Source organism: Anabrus simplex, chromosome 2 (genome assembly GCF_040414725.1).
Source record: "Anabrus simplex isolate iqAnaSimp1 chromosome 2, ASM4041472v1, whole genome shotgun sequence".
Taxonomy (NCBI): domain Eukaryota; kingdom Metazoa; phylum Arthropoda; class Insecta; order Orthoptera; family Tettigoniidae; genus Anabrus; species Anabrus simplex.
Genome location: NC_090266.1, coordinates 1,122,933,288 through 1,122,953,107, shown reverse-complemented (window position 1 = coordinate 1,122,953,107; position 19,820 = coordinate 1,122,933,288). Strand labels below are relative to the sequence as shown.

Genomic DNA, 19,820 nt, shown 5'->3' with positions numbered 1-19,820 from the left:
TAAATATAATACAAAGTAGGTATACAATATGCCCTCAGATAATTAACCTAACGAATGCTATTCCCAGTAAACATTATTGGATTGTTGGTGAGGTGATCATATCATTTAAACTCAAGCAGCAATAAGCCACAACTTGTCCGCGAATATTCATATTATGTTAGGAATGATTCCAGTGCATACCCCTCTTAAAATTTAATAGTGAACATTCAAATTCTTTGCGCAGGCTACATTACAAAATGTTTTTTGATGCCATAACTCTGCATTGTAGGATTTTTCGTTAGTTTCTGCCTCCATTTCGAACTCGGTCATCGCCAGAATGATCGACACCGACTGGAAGATCTTCAACCGGTGTTGACGTTCACGATCTGTTACGTAACCACAACGTCAGTGTGCCTGAAACACACACACTGTTCGCCCACGCTCCCACTTGTATGTTGTGTGCCCGCGAGACGAAAAGCCTAGAGTGAGCCTGATCGGCCTACTCTAGAGCATTGCGCCAGTTCGTCACTTAGATTATAGAGAGGGAGCGTACGCCTTCAGGTTTGCGCGAATTAACTGCTGTACTTTAATCTTGTTGGAGCATCAGTATCACTCTATCAACTAACGCAAGATATGATAAGGCACACTGCAATTTGTTGTGATACTCGCAAAGGACAGTGATGTTGAAATTGCGTGGTATTTTAAAGTCACCAGGTCATATGTGCGCACATTTTTTGAAGAAGAAGAAAGCTTCTGATGGGAATATATTTCAAGCAGCGAGGTGCAAATAGCACTTACAATATTTGGACGGTACGAGGGCTCCGCGGAACATTACCTATGAGGGTCGTAGAACGTCTCTGAGGGCCAGTGCAGGATATTTCTGGGCGCAAATGTGGGTTCAAAGGTGCCATGATAACTGTTTCAAACGCCGCTAGAAATCCAAGGCGCTGTTGACGTCCAATGTTGAGCCTGGTACCTGGAACACAAAACATGAACAACGGTTTTAGATATGATTATGTCATATCTAACAATATGTTGGTTTCCGGACCTGTTTCCTTGTCAAATTGCGCTGTACTCAACCCTGCAGTTTGTATCAATAGTTTTAAACACCTTGTGTATTAATGTTATATTGTCCCATGTTCTTCTGTTTCAGGTTTCATATCTATTTCCGGTATCACGACATACTGCGCTTCCAAACATGCATCAGTCGCTTTTACTGAAGGATTACGCCAGGAATTAAAGAAATTCTCCATATCAGTGCACTCCATAGAGCCTGCTTTTTACATGTAAGGAGAAAATTTTATTACACTCAATTCTCTATTCAAGTAGTAAATATTTTAAAAATTTTCTCCTTTTCCTCTTTCCTTTACGAGTTGCACTCTGAGAAATCTGACATGTAAGGATTATTGTTTCGGTTATCAGCAAATAGACTACTTTGATGCAGCCTTCCATGCCACCCTGTCCTGTGCTAGCCTTTCCATCTATACGTAACTACTGCATCCTACACATTCTCTAATCTGCTACACATCTTCTGGTTTGAGAGGGGACAAACCCTTCCAGGAGGCCCGCCATACCCCTTCAGTTTACGGATTGAAAGCTAAACAAAATCACACACCTACTACTGTATACTGCAAAAGCAAAGCTTTGGAGGAGTGGAAGGTAAACGCTTCCACCATTGTTAACCTCGGCACGTGTTGGGGTACAGTGGTTAGCTCTACGCCCGGCCGCCTTTGCCCCCAGGAATTAACCTGGTACTCATTTTTGGTGTAGGCTGAGTGAACCTCAAGGCCATATGCACCTCCGGAAGTGGAAATCTCGTTTCGTAAATGTACCGGCTAGTACACCGCTACGCCGCACATTTGAAATTTCCGCCGTAAAGTACTCCTCTACAGGAGAAACTCTGAACTTTAACAACTGTATCAATTTATAAGTTTTCTCAGAAGATGTCACTACCGGAAATTTTGTGATTACGAAGTTGTCAGTACTGTGTGGATTTCAACGTATTTTGTTTTCTATTGATCAAGAAGTGTGGACATTCTCTCATAGATGTCTCTACTGTAAAACTGGGATCATGCACCCTGGGGCGAAGTGAATGAACTTTCTTGAAGAAATTTTGTATTCAGAAGATTTTGTCTTTATTAAATTTTGTTCTTTCATTTGTGGGTTGGCAATATTAACCTTACTTTCCGCCAGTTTTGAACTTAGCCAATCTGTAATTTCTGCAATTAATTTCCATCCAATCATAGGTTTCTTCTTCGATTTTGATGTGTAACTTTAAGCGACCAATAAAATGTAGTGGGTGTGTCTTACATTATTCATGAAAGGTCTCGAATCTTCCCTGAGTGTTTAAAAACTGCTGATTTTCACCGCTCCTCGCCACTTCTTCAACTTCTAGCTTAGTGTATGACGTGTAGCAGGGGGCGGCTAGCGCCTCTTCCTTCGGGCAGCAGCTCTTCAACAAGGTAATGGCCGTTCAACATCTTTATTTCTTGCTAGCTCAGCAGTTTAACCCTCGGGGAAGGTCCGAAACCTTTTCAATGTAACCTACCTGTCTAAAATGTAACTTAGTGCCGTCTTATGTAAAATTTTCTTATTACCTTAACTGTAAATCGGGGATAGAGAGTGCTTTACCCTCTCGAGCTCCCCTTCATTTTTGATATGAGGTGACTGCGTTTTCATAACCGATTTTCTTCTCTTTGTAATGTGTTAAAATTTTTTCTTATACGAGTTACCTCCCTAGTTTGGGAATAGCCCCTGTGTCATCGGCCTAGTGCCTCTTAGGTTTTAATGTGTGTATTTAGGAGTGCAAAGTCTCGCCTCCTTTCATTTTGTTGTCGGGCCATTTATTTAACCTATTATTTTTCGGCTAAGGCCCTGTAGGCTGGGTACGAGATACCCCTGTTTAATTCTTGTAAGTTGTGCCTGGATGGCAACTGATTGCGATGTATGGCATTGCCTTTAGTAGGCTTGAAAAACTGAGTGCGGGTCAGCACTTTCTGATGTGGTAAAAGTGCCTCTAGGAGGACCGTTATGATTTTAGGAGTTAATGCTCTTTGAATGAAGGGGTTTTCTGCCCTTTGATCAAGTGTGTACCTTGGTAAGTTTGGGCTAGTAGCTCAAGGGTTGTGTAATTGGGGGCTCGAAGCCCAGAACTTGTAAATACCCCGAAACTCGGGCTTTCGTTTGTAAAATTATACCTTGTACCTGATTAGAGGATAGTTGTTGAGTTGTTGTTATCTGTTTAAATTCTATGTGAAATTTGTTTTCTACTTGTAAAAATATAACCTTTTATTGAAATTTTAATTCATCTTTCGGCCTTGTAGTTAGACCCATTCCAGCACGCACCTTCGTTCACCTCTGCCTTCCACGGGTAACTCCGTAACAAGTGGTAGTAGAACGTGGTTGAATGGGTCTCAATTTAGCCCCTTTTTGACGGCTAAACATTGAATTTAATTTGAACTCTAACAATTTTCTCAGTTGCTGGAATTTTCTTTTCCAAATTTCTAAATTTGTCAAGTTTTTATCATCATGTCCGGCCCTCGCGAAGTCCTCCATCCTATTTGCGCAAGGAGGAATTGATGTATGAATTAACCATTAGAAATGTTCAATCTGGAGGCACGGTTGCGGTAGACACAAACAAACTGAAGGAGTCATTAGAGTTACCAATTTGTATCCCAACATTGGGAGAGAAAGATATTGATGAGGCTCTCTCCACTATCACTGACAATACTACTGAGCTAGCATCCGTAGTTAGTTTTTTTGAAGTAGGTGATCCATCCCCAAATCAACTCAAAAGAGTGCAGGCTAGATTGTACCATTTTTCCAATAGAGTTAGTGATCTATTGTCTCTTAAGTTGAGTGACGTTCAGGGGAAGGAGGCTAGTAAGGTTAATCAATTGTTAACTGGGGTAGCGGCTCCCAAAACCGACGAGCCCACTGTGGTAAACATCGCTAGCGAGGAAGAGTCTTCCAAGGCGGAAAAAAGTAGAAAATCCGTAGGAGTCCAACAAACATCGGCCCCATTAGAAACTGAGTCTGGTCGTCGTACATCCATTCCTCCATTTGTGTTGAATAATGCACTCTCTGAAACAGCTTCTCCGCCCCTTACGCCTTTACCTACCATGTCACCCGGGTTCAGTAGTTTGCCTCATCCCTTAGCGATGTTGCTTAGGGGTATTTCCAAGTTTTCCGTTAACTCCATCAGTGATGTCATTTCATTTTTAAGATTTTTAGTCGAGTTCCAGGATCACGCCCTTGTCTTTTCTCTTTCCCCATGTCAAATTCTTCAGATTATTTATCCCTATGCCATCGGTGTCCTTTCAGACAAAATAGTAAGAGCCATAGCTGATCAATCCTCTATAGAAGATTTCCATGCACACCTTCTGGCAAACCTCATTCCGGCCAGGGCTAGGTCATCTCTAATACAAAAGTAATATTATAGAGTACAGCGACTGGATGAAAACTTTGCCGACTTCATCCAAGACATTAAACTTTACACTAGGGTATTTGCTCTACATTTCCCTGAAGATCAAATTGTACAGGCCATTGTGGAAGGAATTTCACCATCCTACAGGTCATATTTGTGTTTCGCGGCGCGTCCGCAAAATTTTGCCGAGTTAGAGGTTATGACTGTCTCAGCCGAGGGAGTTAGGTACGCGGACGCACTACGTGTCGCGAGGGAGCCCCCTCCTTCTTCAAGTAATCTTCGGCCTCCACCTCGCCGAACCTTCGCAACCCGCAAATGTTATGCTTGTGGGTCCGCAGATCATCTCCGGAACAAGTGCCCTTTTATCAAATCCAACGGGGCAACGAATGGAGCAGGGTCATCTAGAGGCTGTTTTAAATGCGGTACTTTTTCCCATATTGCCAAGAATTGCCCTAATACTAATAGCACCCCCTCCTGATCAACTTCTGGTGCAACTTCCACCAATAATTAAAAGTGACTAGTGGCTTCGGTTTGGTCGGCTAACTCATCTTGCCAAGGCTCAGCCCCAAGTAAACCAGCCGAAATCTCAGGCTCGGAACATGGTAGGAAGTCTTCCAACCCCACATTTGAATGCCCAAGGATTGCGGCGGATTCCCCCGCACCTGTACCATTTCTCAAAATTAAATTAAAAAATGAACCCATCACCGCTCTATTAGACTCAGGCAGTGTTTGTTCAATTATTTCGGCTGAATGGTACTCTAAATTAAAGTCTGCCTGTAAATTTCCTGATTATTGTTCGTCTTCGGTTCAGTGCGTTTCGGCAAACTCCTCTCCATTAGAAATTTTAAGTTCCCTACATGCCACTTGGAAAGTGAAACTGTTTGTGGCTAAGCATTTGTCTTGCCCTATTATATTGGGAGCTGATTTCATGTCTCACACCGGTCTTGTGCTCGACATTCAGAGCAAGTCGTGCGCTTTCAAATTTGCTGGTAATTGTAAAATTCCTTTGTTAAAATGTAATTCTGTGTCATGTTCATCTATTTCGCCTACCCAGGATGAGATGTTGTTAGACCTTAGACATCTACCTGAGGAGCAGGATGAGGGTATTCGTAAGCTGTGTCAGTTGTTTCCAGAAGGAGATCGTAGATCAGATGCTGAAGGACGGTATAATTCGGCCCTCTAAGTCGGCATACTCATCGCCTATTTTCTTAGTCCCGAAACCCCAAGGCGGCTTCAGGCCTGTGATTGATTATAGGGCTTTAAATCGGAAGGTGGTGTTACAATCTGTGCCCCTTCCCGACATTCACTCTTGTTTCTCATGGTTTCGGGAAGCTAAGTTTTTCACCATCTTAGACCTTAATGAGGCGTACAACCAGATCCCTCTAGCTGAAGAATCTAAACATCTGACGGCTTTTGCCACGGATTGGAACTTGTATGAGTACAACCGCGTGCCTTTCGGGCTCCCCCACGGGAGCAGCTGTGCTTACGAGACTGCTAGACAGGGTCTTCTCCGACATCAAATTTGAGTACCTATAGCATTATCTTGATGATGTCGTCGTATTTTCTGAGACCTTTGAAGAACATCCAAATCATCTGAAAGAGGTCCTGAGCCGCCTTCGTAAGGCAGGGTTAACGGTGAAGTTGTCCAAGGTTGCTTTCTCTAAGCTTTCCATGTCATTTCTAGGGCATATTGTGTCGCCCGATGGTGTCGCAGTGGATCATTCTAGAACACAAGCCATCTTTGATTACAAACCTCATAAGGATATCAAAGGTATTGCCAGGTTCATAGGCATGGTGAATTTCTTCAGGAAATTTATTCCTAACTTCGCTAACAGAGCGGCGCCCTTGAGCCTTCTTCGTAGGAAAGGTGTCAAATTTGAATGGGGGCATTCTCAACAAGCCGCTTTCGAAGACCTCATATTAGCTCTTTGTAACGCCCCTGTTCTGGCTATGCCTGATTTCTCAAAGAAATTCATAGTTCAAACCGACCCGTCGTCGTCGGCGGTGGCTGCAGTCCTTCTTCAAGAGACTGAACTAGGAAGGCGACCCATCGCCTATGCATCTAGGACGTTATCGGCTCAAGAAGCCAAGTATTCCATTTATGAACTTGAAGGTTTGGCAGTTTTATTTGCGCTAGAAAAGTTCCGCCTCTATCTGGAACATGTCAAATTCGACTTGGAGACAGATAACCAAGCCTTAAGTTGGGTCTTAGCTAGGCCGCGTCGTACTGGTCGCATAGCCCGCTGGGCCATCAGAATTTCTGCCTTCCAATTTGATGTTAGGCATATAAGAGGAACTGAAAACGTTGTGGCAGACGAACTAAGCCGTATGTTTTCTAACCACGTAGAGAACTCTGAACAGGAAGACTGTTCTTCACTTCCCGAGTCCATACCTCCGGGGGTTAATGCCCCCATGCTGTTTAGGGATATTGAAATATATCAAAGTGAAGATTCAGTGCTGGCTCCTATTATGGAAACCCTTTCTTCTGGGGAACATGTCGTCCCTTATGTATTGAGGAATGGTGTTTTATGTTGCCCGTCGAGGCATGATCAGAAGATAAAAGTTGTGGTCCAGCTGTTCTTGTACCTATGATCTTCAAGTATTACCATGAAACCCCACTAGGGGGGCATTTAGGCATCGCCAAAACCCGAGAAAGATCAGAGAGATGTTCATTTGGAAAGGTATGGACGGTGAAATTCGTGAATTGGTAAAAGCCTGTAAATCTTGTTGGCTTAGTAAACCCACCATGTCCACTAATCAAGGGCTATTGTCTGCTCATCAAGCGTCGCGCCCCATGGAACGCCTCTATATCGACTACGTAGGACCCTTCCCCCAATCTAAGGGGAATGCCAACAAATTCATCCTTGTGTGTGTAGATGGTTTCACAAGATTTTCCTGGTTGTTTCCGACTAAGCTGGCTATCGCTCAGTCCACCATTTCTTGTTTAAATTCCATCTTTGCTTCTTTTGATCCGTGTTAATATATTGTTTCTGATAATGCTAAAGCCTTTACCTCCAATATCGGCTCTTATTGCCTATCATCATGACAATCACTCAAGGTGTACATGAAACAATAAGTTAGCACATTAATCCAAATAAAAGCGTTCCTTTCACAGGAAGATACATTAAAAGTTTCAATTTTTACTCTCATTGAATCCCCATATAATTTTAAATTACCCCGCGACCAGGTTTTTTCAAGGGACCAAGCAAATAACCCACTGGTAGACGGCCCAAACAGAATAATTAACAAGTTTATAGAAAGGGAAATTAAAGCATATAGTACACAATGCAAAATAAATTTAAGGAAGGATACAACACACCTTCGGGTAGATACAAGCAAGTGACACACAAATCAATTAACCGAGCTCTGCTGCCACTAACTGTAGCACTTAGAGCAATTAATAACACAGTCACCCCAAGTGACACCACAAATGCTCTGACCATGCACGCATGACACAGATCAGTGTCATGGAAGCGTGCGAGACCAATACTAATGAAAGGAAAAAAAAGGAACAATCACTCACCATTTAATAAACCGATGACACCAGAGGGGTGGATAAAATGTACACCTGGTCGTTTCAAAATTACCCTTTTTAAAAAAACACCGACACTTACTTGGAAACAAAGAGAGATTTAATTACAAAATTTAAGTAACTTACAAGTACAAATTAATAAAGGTATATCCTCGCTGGAAAATTAAATTTTAAAAACTTACTGCTCAAAGATCAGAAAACCCTACGATCGACCGCTCATAAAAGGAAAACAAATTAAATTAATTAATTAAGGAATAAGAAAATTAACCAGACTACATACAATTCTGTAACGCCTCTTCAACTCAAAGGTATCTTGAAAATGCCAATAAATTACCTTGGCAAGTACTTAGTTCTATCACACATCTAATTCAATCCAGAATCAATTTGAATTAAACAGTTATTTTGTTGATACGGAAGCTTTCTTTAATGTATTTCCAAAGGAGCTCCTACAAGGATGGGTGGGAAATTACGATCAAGTTCCCAAGAGAAGAAAACCCAAATAATAGTAATAAAAATAAGATCTGCAACATCGGGTAGAAAAATATGCAGGTAGGGAGAAAAAATGCCAAATCAACTAAAGGAAAACAGGTTAAATCGCCCGCAAAGCAAAATTCGTAACCGGGACATCAATTCATCTTCATCAACATTTATCAACAATATCAACATCTTTTTCATTTCCATAACAACAAAACCACGATAGGTCAGTCAAGGAAAAGGGCCAATCACAGGCCGCGAATCAACAATAGGCGAAAACATCATGAGAGACAAGAGAAAAACGGGACGCTGAAATACCACCCAAATACAAAGCAAATGGGTAATAAAATTAAATAAAGAAGTCGGAAAAGAAGTTAGAACGGAAACAGAATACACACGTAAATCCCACACCCTTGTAGCAACTCGCTTGGTTAGTAACCCAGGTAAAACATTGCGTTTACCACCTACTTATTAGGCCTAGAAAACCATAATCAAATATTAAGTTTTGAATTTACAATCTCGAAGAATAAGAAAACCAAAATTGTTTATTTTCAGTACACGCAGTTCCAAGCTGACAAACGTTATTTACATATACTGTAAGTTCCTTTTAATAACCCGAAAAAAAGTTCAAATACCACAAGGCAAAAACAAAAGTTTTAGATGACGCAAAACTACATCGTGTCCCGGCACACACTTCACATTTTGGAATTTTCAGTTCGCCACATAGAAACGGTATAAGATGAGTTGGAAAAACACTTACAGGTTGCCATGCCGCCGTAGTTGAGAGGTCGCTCCAGCATAATATCCATACTCACGTATAGTAGAGAAAATCCTTAAAATGTACTACAAATTCCAGGCGAGGAAGAAAAATCAAAAGCGAACCTTCGAGGTTCACTAGGGCTTAAGCCCTAGCAAGGTAACTTCAGCCAGGGTCCACCATAATTCCACAATTCATCTCGCAAGGGAGAGAGGCACGCCACACTACCATCTTGCTTCACTCTCCAAACCGTAATGGCGATTACCCATCAGTCAGTTCACTGCTTCCACGATAACGTGCGCACACGCGTCCAGAGGGAGAAGGAGCGAGTGGTGAGGTAGTTCATACCTACGCCACAAGAATGCGGGAGAATACGGTAAGGCATAGTCTGGACTCGCACGAAAAAGTGGCATCTTAATAACGTTTGCAGCCGGAGAAGGATTCAGTTTATAAGTATCGAAAATAAGGGTATCTTTGACCATGAATTACTTAATAAATAACGAAGCAGCGAACCACTCTTAGAACACGAAATTCCACAACCATGCAGTTAGTCCAAAAAATATTTACGGAGAGGGTATAAATTATTGCGCTGGTAATAGACTTACAGCAACAAAAACAGCAATAACAAGCAATATTATTCTTATTTTTTATTATTATCATCACTATTACTATATTATTATTCTTCACTGGATTTACATATTCTTACATTTAATAAAGCTAATTGGGCCGATGACCCAGTTGTTAGACCCCTTTAAACACCAAGCATCATCATCAATAAAGCTAACCTATTGACAATTCGCCCTATTTATAAATTAAAATTGTGTCAAATCCGTAAATTTTATGCTATGTATTCTTCCTTATTTCAGGACACGACTAATGGATATTCTATATCCCACAAATATCTGGGACGAGTGTCCAAAGCATATTAAAGAGGTGTATGGAGAGGATTACTACGAGATATTTCAGGTGATTTGATCATGGTAATTTCACTTTCTGTTTAAAGGAGTGCTGAACATGCTTCGTAATCAAAGTGTTTTTTGTTTCAGTCAAGAATTCTTTATCTAGTCAGGATGTTACGGGTAACAAAACATGAGCTGAACAGTGTCGTTGATGGTATGGTTGAAGCATCCGTAGGCGTCCGTCCACCCGTAAGTTGTTTCTTCCCTGTTTTCTATTGTGTTTCTCTACCTATTGTGTTGGTTAGGCACCTTCGCGTCTTTCTCACTCGTATCAGGAACGTAGACAATATTACAAGAAATGATGCACTGATGTTCATAAAAAGCAGAACACCTTGAGAGACTAGGGATAGGAAGTTCATATTCACAGGACATGTTCATTAGTATGTTCCGCAGAAACGATTAGCATTTCAGTCACCTAGGTTCAGCATGTGCCCTGTTGCCTAGTAGGCAGTGGGTCCTCCATGGGCACTGATAACTTATTGCATGCGTGTTGGCATCGACGCGTATAAGGTGCGAATGGCGTCCTGGGATATAGCCATCAATGCTGCATTCACCTGGTTCCACAGTTCACCTTTGGTGGTTGGCATTGAGTCACAGAGGCGCACCCGTCGTTTCACCATATCCCACACATTTTCGATTCGCGACAAGTCCGGTGATTGGGCGGGCCAGGGCAACAGTCTGACACCCTGTGACAATAAGGAGGCACGTGTTCGTGCAGGAACATGTGGTCGCGCATTTTCCTCCTTAAATATGGCGTCTGGTGTGTCGTGCAGAAAGGGTATGGCTACGGGTCGCAGGATGTCATTCACGTAGGTCAAACTGGTCACAGTGCCCTGGACACGCCCCAACTGTGATTTTTCGTTGTACCCAATAGCACCCCACACCAAAAGGCTTGAGTTGGTGGTGTATGTCTTGTGCGAATGCAGTCAATGTGATGCGCTCCCCCTGTCTGCAGCGAACCAAAACGCGGCCATCATTTTCAAACAAAAAAGGACCTAGATTCATCCTGAAACACTATTTGCTGCCAATCCTGTCCCCAGTGACGTCATTCCATACACCATTGCAGTCTAACATGTTTATGCACATTAGTCTAAGGTAGGCGGAGAAGTGGACGACGCGCAGGTAACCCAGACCGTAATAAACGGCGACGGACTGTCACTTCGGATAGTGTACGATGTGTTACACTGTTCCACTGTTGCGCCAGAGCCGAGGAGGACGCAGACCTGTCCTGCAATGCCATTCGGATGAGGAAGCGGCCTTGGCATTAATTAATGTACAGCCCAGGCATTTGCCTGGTGTGAAAATGGGAAACCACGGAAAACCATCTTCAGGGCTGCCGAAAGTGGGGTTCGAACCCACTATCTTCCGATTACTGGATACTGGGTGCACTTAAGCGACTGCAGCTATCGAGCTCGGTTGTCGATCATCTTGCGGATGGGGGGGGGGGGAAGTGTCTGTGTGGTGCGACCACAACCACTGGTCCTGTTCTACGGCCTTCTGTGAACCATTCTGTACACACCCGTTGCACTGCCGACACACTTCGTCCCACATGAGCAGCAATTTCCCGGATGAATGCATCACGTTCTCTCATCCCAATAAATGCACCCTCTCTCAAACTCACTCATTTGACGGTACGGTTCTCGCATACGTCTGCGAGGCATCCTGCACACCTGCCCAAGTCACATTGATCCATTCCCTTCGGTTTATAGCGACAACGAAATCCGCAGGTACATTTTACCAGTCGGTGGTGGTGCGCGGAGATATCGATGTGGACCTTGAACCTGAGGGCCGAAATGGTTCAAATATTAATGGTTTCTTCAAAACATACTAATGCACATGTCCTGTGAATATGAACTTCATATTTCTAGTCTTTCAAGGTGTTCTGGTTTTTATGAATATGCGTGTACTACTAATTTAACATTATAAATCCAGCACCATCATATACAATTTCACACACAACTGAAGTATTTCCAGTGGAAAAATATGTAAGTTGAAGGTAAAGAAATGCGGTGATTTGACAAAATACGTAGGCCTATATCAGATTGTTTTTGCCCACAATTGAGCGCACCTGTGATACTGTCACAGTTTTTACTCAGAACAGGAAGATGGACACAGGCGACTCTTAGACATGTGTTTCACTGTCTCTTCTTCATCACAGATGCACTTGGTCTGGATCTGCCAATACCAGTTCTTAAATGGTTATATTGCCCCTATGCAAGCCAATCCTCATTGTAGCCAGCCAGAAGGTGTTCGGGTGGTTCTAAGTCCTACCTTGAATTAACTCAGTGGGCTAGTGGCCCAGGCAATTTCCCCGTCAGCTCAGCTCTAACCATCGTGTTTGCTGCCTCGCCCGTATCGGTTCACACGCCTGATGTGGGATAGTTTGAGACATAACAGTGGTCAGTGAAGCTCCATAACAGAGGTGCTCAAGCTGGGCTTTTCGCTCCGCTTTAAGCCGCACCGCTACAGATAAGTATTATGGTGACGATGGGACATGAAAGGGCTAGGAATGGGAAGGAAGCGACCATAGCCTTCCTTGAGGTACAGCCGCTGCATTTGCCGGGTCTGAAAATGTGAAACCACGGAAAACAGTCTTCAGGCTGCCGCCAGTGGGGTTCGATCACACCATCTCCCAGATGCAAACTGCTAGCTACGTGGCTCAAACCTTACAGCCACTTGCTCGATGCCGTTAAGTCCATTGAACGGCGAACGGTCATTTGAGCGTTAAGGGAATCGTGTTAATTTTTTATTTCCAGCATACAGAAATCCAAGTAATTTTCAATATAACTTATGTTACAAGAAGTAAGTTATTTCTGTTCAGCTTAAATATATTGACCATATACAGTAAAGAGTTTACTGGTACCTCAAAATATGTTGTACTCTACGCCATGAATTACAATGTTCACTACTATATTTTAAGAAGGGTATATTTTAGAAACTCTACCCTTCCAGCCTACAAGTTGGGCGCCGGTTGTTCTTCCCAGGGTCGAATACGGATGATTCCGGGTGATATTTCGGGAATTAAAAAAGTAAACTTAAATTAATAGGCAGGAAAGATAAATAGAAAAAATAAAATACAATTATGAATGAGAACTCTTTGCAAACTAAGTTTATTTATAAAGAAACTTTGGCAGTACGACGAAAAACACTATATAAAAATTAAATCATTGCTAAAAATCACAAGGTCAATTGACGTGAAAGTCACACTAATACATCCACTCGGATATTGAATCATTCCATTACATCTTCTAAGTCTTATTGTTCAATTGAGCTCAAATGCATCACTAGTCTGAATATGTTAAAGTCGGTTTTATATTAATCTAATTTCCACTCATTAATTCTTTAACACAATACAACACTCCCTCAAAATCTTAAAATCCTAGAGAAAAATATTCATCGAGTGTTTTAAGGTTTGTTTACATTACTTTAAAAGTACATCTTAAAGGTCTTTTTTTTTTAAAAAATACCGACGTAAATCATTACAAATCATTACAGTTTGTTTGCCCTATTGTTAGGTTTAATTATTGCAATTATTAACATCTTTACTCCGAAATAAAATTGACCTGTGTTACCTTTTCAAAATTAAATCATCATTTTGTCAAATCATTCCTAAGGTTTACTAATGCGAACCGAGCACGGACTGAACGAGTATATCTGTCTTGATGTGACACACACATCTGCATTTTCCCTCGCCATTTCCATAACAGGGCAAGTATATATTCACTATTTCTTCAGAATACCTTCTAGCATTTGGTCCATCTATGGCTCTCTATCAATTTTCACTGGTTCATTATATCACCAGGATTAACATTAACATTCCTCAAATCACCGTAATCCGGAATATACAATTTCTTGCCATGATTGTATGTGTCTCATAGTATTCTATCTCATGTCTCTCTTTTATTCGTCTTCCCCTCACTATTGTTCTACTGTTTAAAATGAATCGTACCTCAAAATGTTCCTAAATAAATCACGTAAAGAAACGTCGAAACATGAATTTCCTCGCGGCACAGATATTTATCTCAACAAAAATAAAATCATCTATTCACATGCGAAGACTCCAAATATAAGATGTAATATTTATTTATGGTTGCTGGTTCCAGTCAGCAGCACAGCACTGATGGGTTTTCTCGAAGAACAAAATCTCCATGCAACTTGCCGATACATTAACATGCCCATGCAAACTACTATATGTGTATATAATGCCATCTAATATTTATCCCCATTACACTAGCACACGCTGATATTTCATTAATCTATATACCAGGTGGCTCACGGACGTCGTACTTTCTACTTATAAATGTCCCGCATGCATAAGTGATGTGTGGGGTGTCTACCAACTCATTTTAATAGGGGAACTACTGCCAGCGGGCAGGTTACGTCTGAATATGAAGAGATAAGAAACAGAGTCACACTCGCAGCATGTTACTCAGCGCTGGCGGTCGAATGCACCCCTTGCATTAGTAAACATCGTTATCGACCGCATAGTTCTAGGCTGGTGTATGGTACAGCCGCACTATATTTACTGTCTGCTTATCGCCAATGGCTAGTGTGTTCAGCAGCGACGAATACATAGACATTATTTTAATCTGGACAACCCGGTCGGAATGCAACCGAAGCTCCAAACAGACGTATGCCTTCTACACAAGTATTTCACCGAACAGTATCGTTTTTGTTTCATACAAGCAACTCTTTTATCGAGTGGAATGTCTACACATGTATAAATTAACAAGTGATTAAATTTCCTTTTCTGCTTGTTTGGCGTGTAAACAAACAGTAGCGGCGATTAGGGGGTGGGGCGTGAAGGGAAAGTCGCCCCCGCCGCTCGCCACTTTGTGGAGTAAACATTACATATTCACTTTAGCCACCTGGAACTAGGAATTATTAATATTTGTTTTGCTAATTGCTTTACGTCGCACCGACACAGATAGGTTTTATGGCGACGATGGGATAGGAAAGGCCTAGGAGTTGGAAGGAAGCGGCCGTGGCCTTAATTAAGGTACAGCAACAGCATTTGCGTGGTGTGAAAATGGGAAACCACGGAAAACCATCTTCAGGGCTGCCCACGGTGGGATTCAAACCCACGATCTCCCGGATGTAAAATAGTAGAATATTTTTTTACAATTGGTTTTACGTCGCACCGACACAGAGAGGAATTATGGCTACGATGAGACAGGGAAGGGCTACGCGTGGAAAGGAAGCGGCCATGGCCTTAAATACGGTACAGCCCCAGCATTTGCCTGGTGTGAAAATTGTGAACTACGGAAAACCGTCTTCAGGGCTGCCGACAGTGGGATTCGAAACCACTATCTCCCGGGTGCGAGCTCGCAACTGTGCGGCCCTAACTCCATTGCTAGCTCAGCCGGTACAATTAAATAGATGTACGGCATGATCATACAATTAAAAGTTATTTTGTATTTTAATACACACTAAGGAACTAACAGACACTGTGGAGGTTGCCAGACTGACGAATGCGTGCGGCATACCGGTGAATTATAACTCAGTGTCCACGACCTTGGCAAAAACATTATACCCCTACTACCCTTCCCCACAGCACATGCAAAGTCTCCACTACTTGCCGTAGCGCTATACAAATCGGTTAGCCGCGACGAATGGCATTTGGTGCTTATTGCCGCCAAAAATCATGTTAATAATTAAGGAAAATAAAGGAAAGAATAAGCAGATAAGACAAAAAGGCTTGTACAGATAACGTTTCTTTAACAAATAATTCGCTGTGAGCTTGCATCCGGGAGATCGTGGGTTCGAATCCCACTGTGGGAAGCCCTGAAGATGGTTTTCCGTGGTTTCCCATTTTCACACCACACAAATGCTGTTGCTGTACCTTAATTAAGGCCACGGCCGCTTCCTTCCAACTCCTAGGCCTTTCCTATCCCATCGTCGCCATAAGACCTATCTGTGTCGGTGCGACGTAAAGCAATTAGCAAAACAAATATTAATAATTCCTAGTTCCAGGTGGCTAAAGTGAATATGTAATGTTTACTCCACAAAGTGGCGAGGGGCGGGGGCGACTTTCCCTTCACGCCCCACCCCCTAATCGCCGCTACTGTTTGTTAACACGCCAAACATGCAGAAAAGGAAATTTAATCACTTGTTAATTTATACATGTGTAGACATTCCACTCGATAAAAGAGTTGTTTGTATGGAACAAAAACGATACTGTTCGGTGAAATACTTGTGTAGAAGGCATACGTCTGTTTGGAGCTTCGGTTGCATTCCGACCGGGTTGTCCAGATTAAAATAATGTCTATGTATTCGTCGCTGCTGAACACACTAGCCATTGGCGATAAGCAGACAGTAAATATAGTGCGGCTGTACCATACACCAGCCTAGAACTATGTGGTCGAAAACGATGTTTACTAATGCAAGGGGTGCATTTGACCGCCAGCGCTGAGTAACATGCTGCGAGTGTGACTCTATTTCTTATCTCTTCATATTCTGACGTAACCTGCCCGCTGGCAGTAGTTCTCCTGTTAAAATCAGTTGATAAACACCCAACACATCACTTATGCATGCGGGACATTTATAAGTAGAAAGTACGGCGTCCGTGAGCCACCTGGTATATAAAATAACTTGTCCTGACTGACTGACTGACTGATTCATCATCGCCGAGCCTAAACTATTGGACATAAAGAAATGAAATTTTGGGGATACATTCATGTTAAGATGTAGGTGCTCCCTAAGAGAGGATTTTTGGATATTCCGTCGCTAAGGGGGTGAAAAGAGGGGTGAAATTTTAAAATGAGTTTATCTATATCTCAACACTGTAAAAGTGTACAGATGTAATAATTGGTATTTAGAATCTTCTTTAAAAATAAGAAAACACGATTTTTTTGTTTTCAGGAAATCCCAATAGGAGGAGTGAAAAAGGGTGAAATAGGCGTTGAATGCCTTTGATCAGGATACCGGTACTTATATCTCAGAAACTGAAGATATCACAGACCTGAAAATTGGTGCTTTTGATCTCTGTTAAAAATTAAGAAACACGTATTTTTTGTTTCTGGAAAATCCAATTAATGGGAGGGTGAAAAGGGGGGGGGGTGAATTTTTAAAATGAGCGTATCTATATCTCAAAACTTTGAAAGTTTAGAGATGTAAAAATTGGTATTTGGAATCTTCATTAAAATAAAGAAACACGTATTTTTTCGGAAAATCCCAGTAGGAAGGGTGGAAAAGGGTGACAAAAGGGTTGAATGCCTTTAATGAGGCTACTTATATTTCAGAACCTGAAGATATTACAGACCTGAAAATTGGTATTTGGGATCTACTTTAAAAATAAAGTACAGGTATTTTTTCGTTTATGGAAAATCCAAATAATGGGGGGTGAAATTTTAAAATGAGTGTATCTATATCTCAACACTGTAAAAGTGTACAGTTGTAAAAATTGGTATTTAGAATCTCCTTTAAAAATAAAGAAATACGTATTTTTTGTTTTCGGAAAATCCCAATAGGAGGGGTGAAACAGGGGTTGAATGCCTTTAATGAGGATGCTTAAATCTCAGAAACGGAAGATATTACAGACCTGAAAATTGGTATTTGGGATCTCCTTTAAAAATAAAGAAACATTTTTTGTTGCGTTTGGAAAATCCAAATAGTGGGGGGGGGGGGAAAGGGGTTGGATTTCAAAAATGAGTGTATCTACATCTCAAAACTTTAAAAGTTTGCACATGTAAAAGTTGATATTTAGAATCTGCTTTAAAAATAAAGGAACACTTATTTTTTCGTTTTCTGTAAATCCCAATAGGAGGGGTTAAAAGTGTGAACAATGGGTTGAATGCCTTTAATGAGTTTACAAATATCTCAGAAACGGAAGATATTACAGAGTTGAAAATGTGTATATGGGATCTCCTTTTAAAAAGAAGCACGTATTTTTTATTTTTGGAAAATCCAATTAATGGCGGTTAAACAGGAGTGACAAATTGGGGTGAATTTTTTGAAAGACTACATCTACAGAATATATGAGAAACGTAGAATGTTACAGACGTAAAAAGTGGTAATTTGGAATCTCCTGTAAATGTAAAGAAACATAGGTGATTTGTTTTTGGAAACTCCTCTTAAGGCGAACTAAAAAGGGGGTGAAATAATAAAATGAGAATTTATACAGTATATCTCAAAAACTTCACATGTTACAGATGTGAAAATGGTATTTTTATCTCTGTTAGAAATAAAGAAACGTGTATTTTTAGTTTTCGGTAATACCATTTGGGTGGACGGGGGAGGGGGGGGATAAAAGTGACCGAAAATGGTGTTGAATTCTTTTAATTAGGCTACTGTTATCTCAAAAATGAAGATGTTCCAGACGTGAAATTTGATATTTGGAATCTGCTTTAAAAGGAAAGAAACACCTATTCTCGGAAAATCCAATGAATGTGGAGGGGGGTGGTGGTGAAAGAATTTAAAATTAATTGACTTAATTGTATGAGAATACTTACATCTAATAAAAACTAAAATTGTTAGGGCCTACAGACGTGATAATTGGTATATGGTTCTCCTATAAAAACAAAGAAAAACTCTTTTTGGGGGGAATCATCTTGGGGGGCGGGAGTGAAAAGGAATTGAATTCCTTTCATGAGGATACATAAATCAAAACTGAAGAAGTTATAGTCGTGATAATTGGTATTTAGAAGATCCTTTACTATTAAAGAAACAAGTATTTTTTTGCCGGAAAATTCCCTTATTGCGGGGGAGGAGTGTGAAAGTGAAAAAGGTGAATTATTTTTATCTCAAAACTGAAGGTAATAGACGTGAACATTGATGTCTGGAATCTCCTTTAAACATAAAGAATCACGCCTTCCTTAAATTTTTTTGGGGTGGGGTGGAGTACATAAACTTAACGGCGGTAGGGTGTAAAAGGTGGTGAGACCAATTGATTTCACTGTTCATAATGTATTTATAAGGAGCCTCCGTTGCTCAGGCGGCAGCGCGCCGGCCTCTCACAGCTGGGTTCCGTGGTTCAAATCCCGGTCCCACCATATGACATTCGTGCTGGACAAACGGAGGCGTGACAGGTTTTTCCCCGGATACTCCGGTTTTCCCTGTCATCATTCATTCCAGCAACACTGTCCAATATAATTTCATTTCATTTGTCATTCATTAATCATTGCCCCAGAAGAGTGCGACAGGTTTCGGCAGCCTGCAAAATTCCCATTGTCGCCGCTAGATGGGGCTTTATTCATTCCATTCCTGACCCTGTCGAATGACTGGAAACAGGCTATAGATTTTCGATGTACTTATTCTGATCACAAACCTATCATTTTTAATCTTTCCTGGGTTCGTTTTTAAGAGCCATCTTCTCCTTCGGAGAACGTTCTTAGATTACAGTAGATTCTCCTGGCATATAAATAAATATTTAAACGAATTTGAAATAAACGATAGGAATGAGATTGACCGTCCAATTGTTCACCTCTATAATAAGGTCAATAATGCACGGAAGTATGTCATTCGTATCGCCAGAAATCCCGCACACTTACCTACGCGCGACAATGGTGCTGGTCACATTCTCAACAATGACAATCGCAGCAGATGTAATTTACCGCCAAGTAGCGGTCTTGCATCTTGCTGTGGGGTCCAGAACATATAATAATAATAATAATAATAATAATAATAATAATAATAATAATAATAATAATAATAATTTCTCGGACCGTCGTCAAAATGTGCAGACCGCGCTGGAAA

At 41.3% G+C, this 19,820-nt stretch overlaps 1 protein-coding gene across 3 annotated transcripts in view; it reads left to right on the top strand.

The window, feature by feature from the left end:
• The window catches only part of LOC136863339 (17-beta-hydroxysteroid dehydrogenase type 6), a 246,628-nt gene that overhangs the window by 211,580 nt on the left and 15,228 nt on the right, over positions 1–19,820 (top strand). For all 3 annotated transcript variants that reach the window (XM_068226402.1, XM_068226401.1, XM_067139724.2), the window contains 3 exons: positions 1,133–1,265; positions 10,035–10,134; positions 10,215–10,316. In XM_068226402.1, the coding sequence (XP_068082503.1) occupies positions 1,133–1,265; positions 10,035–10,134; positions 10,215–10,316 (335 nt within the window). The remainder of the gene's footprint in view (positions 1–1,132; positions 1,266–10,034; positions 10,135–10,214; positions 10,317–19,820) is intronic.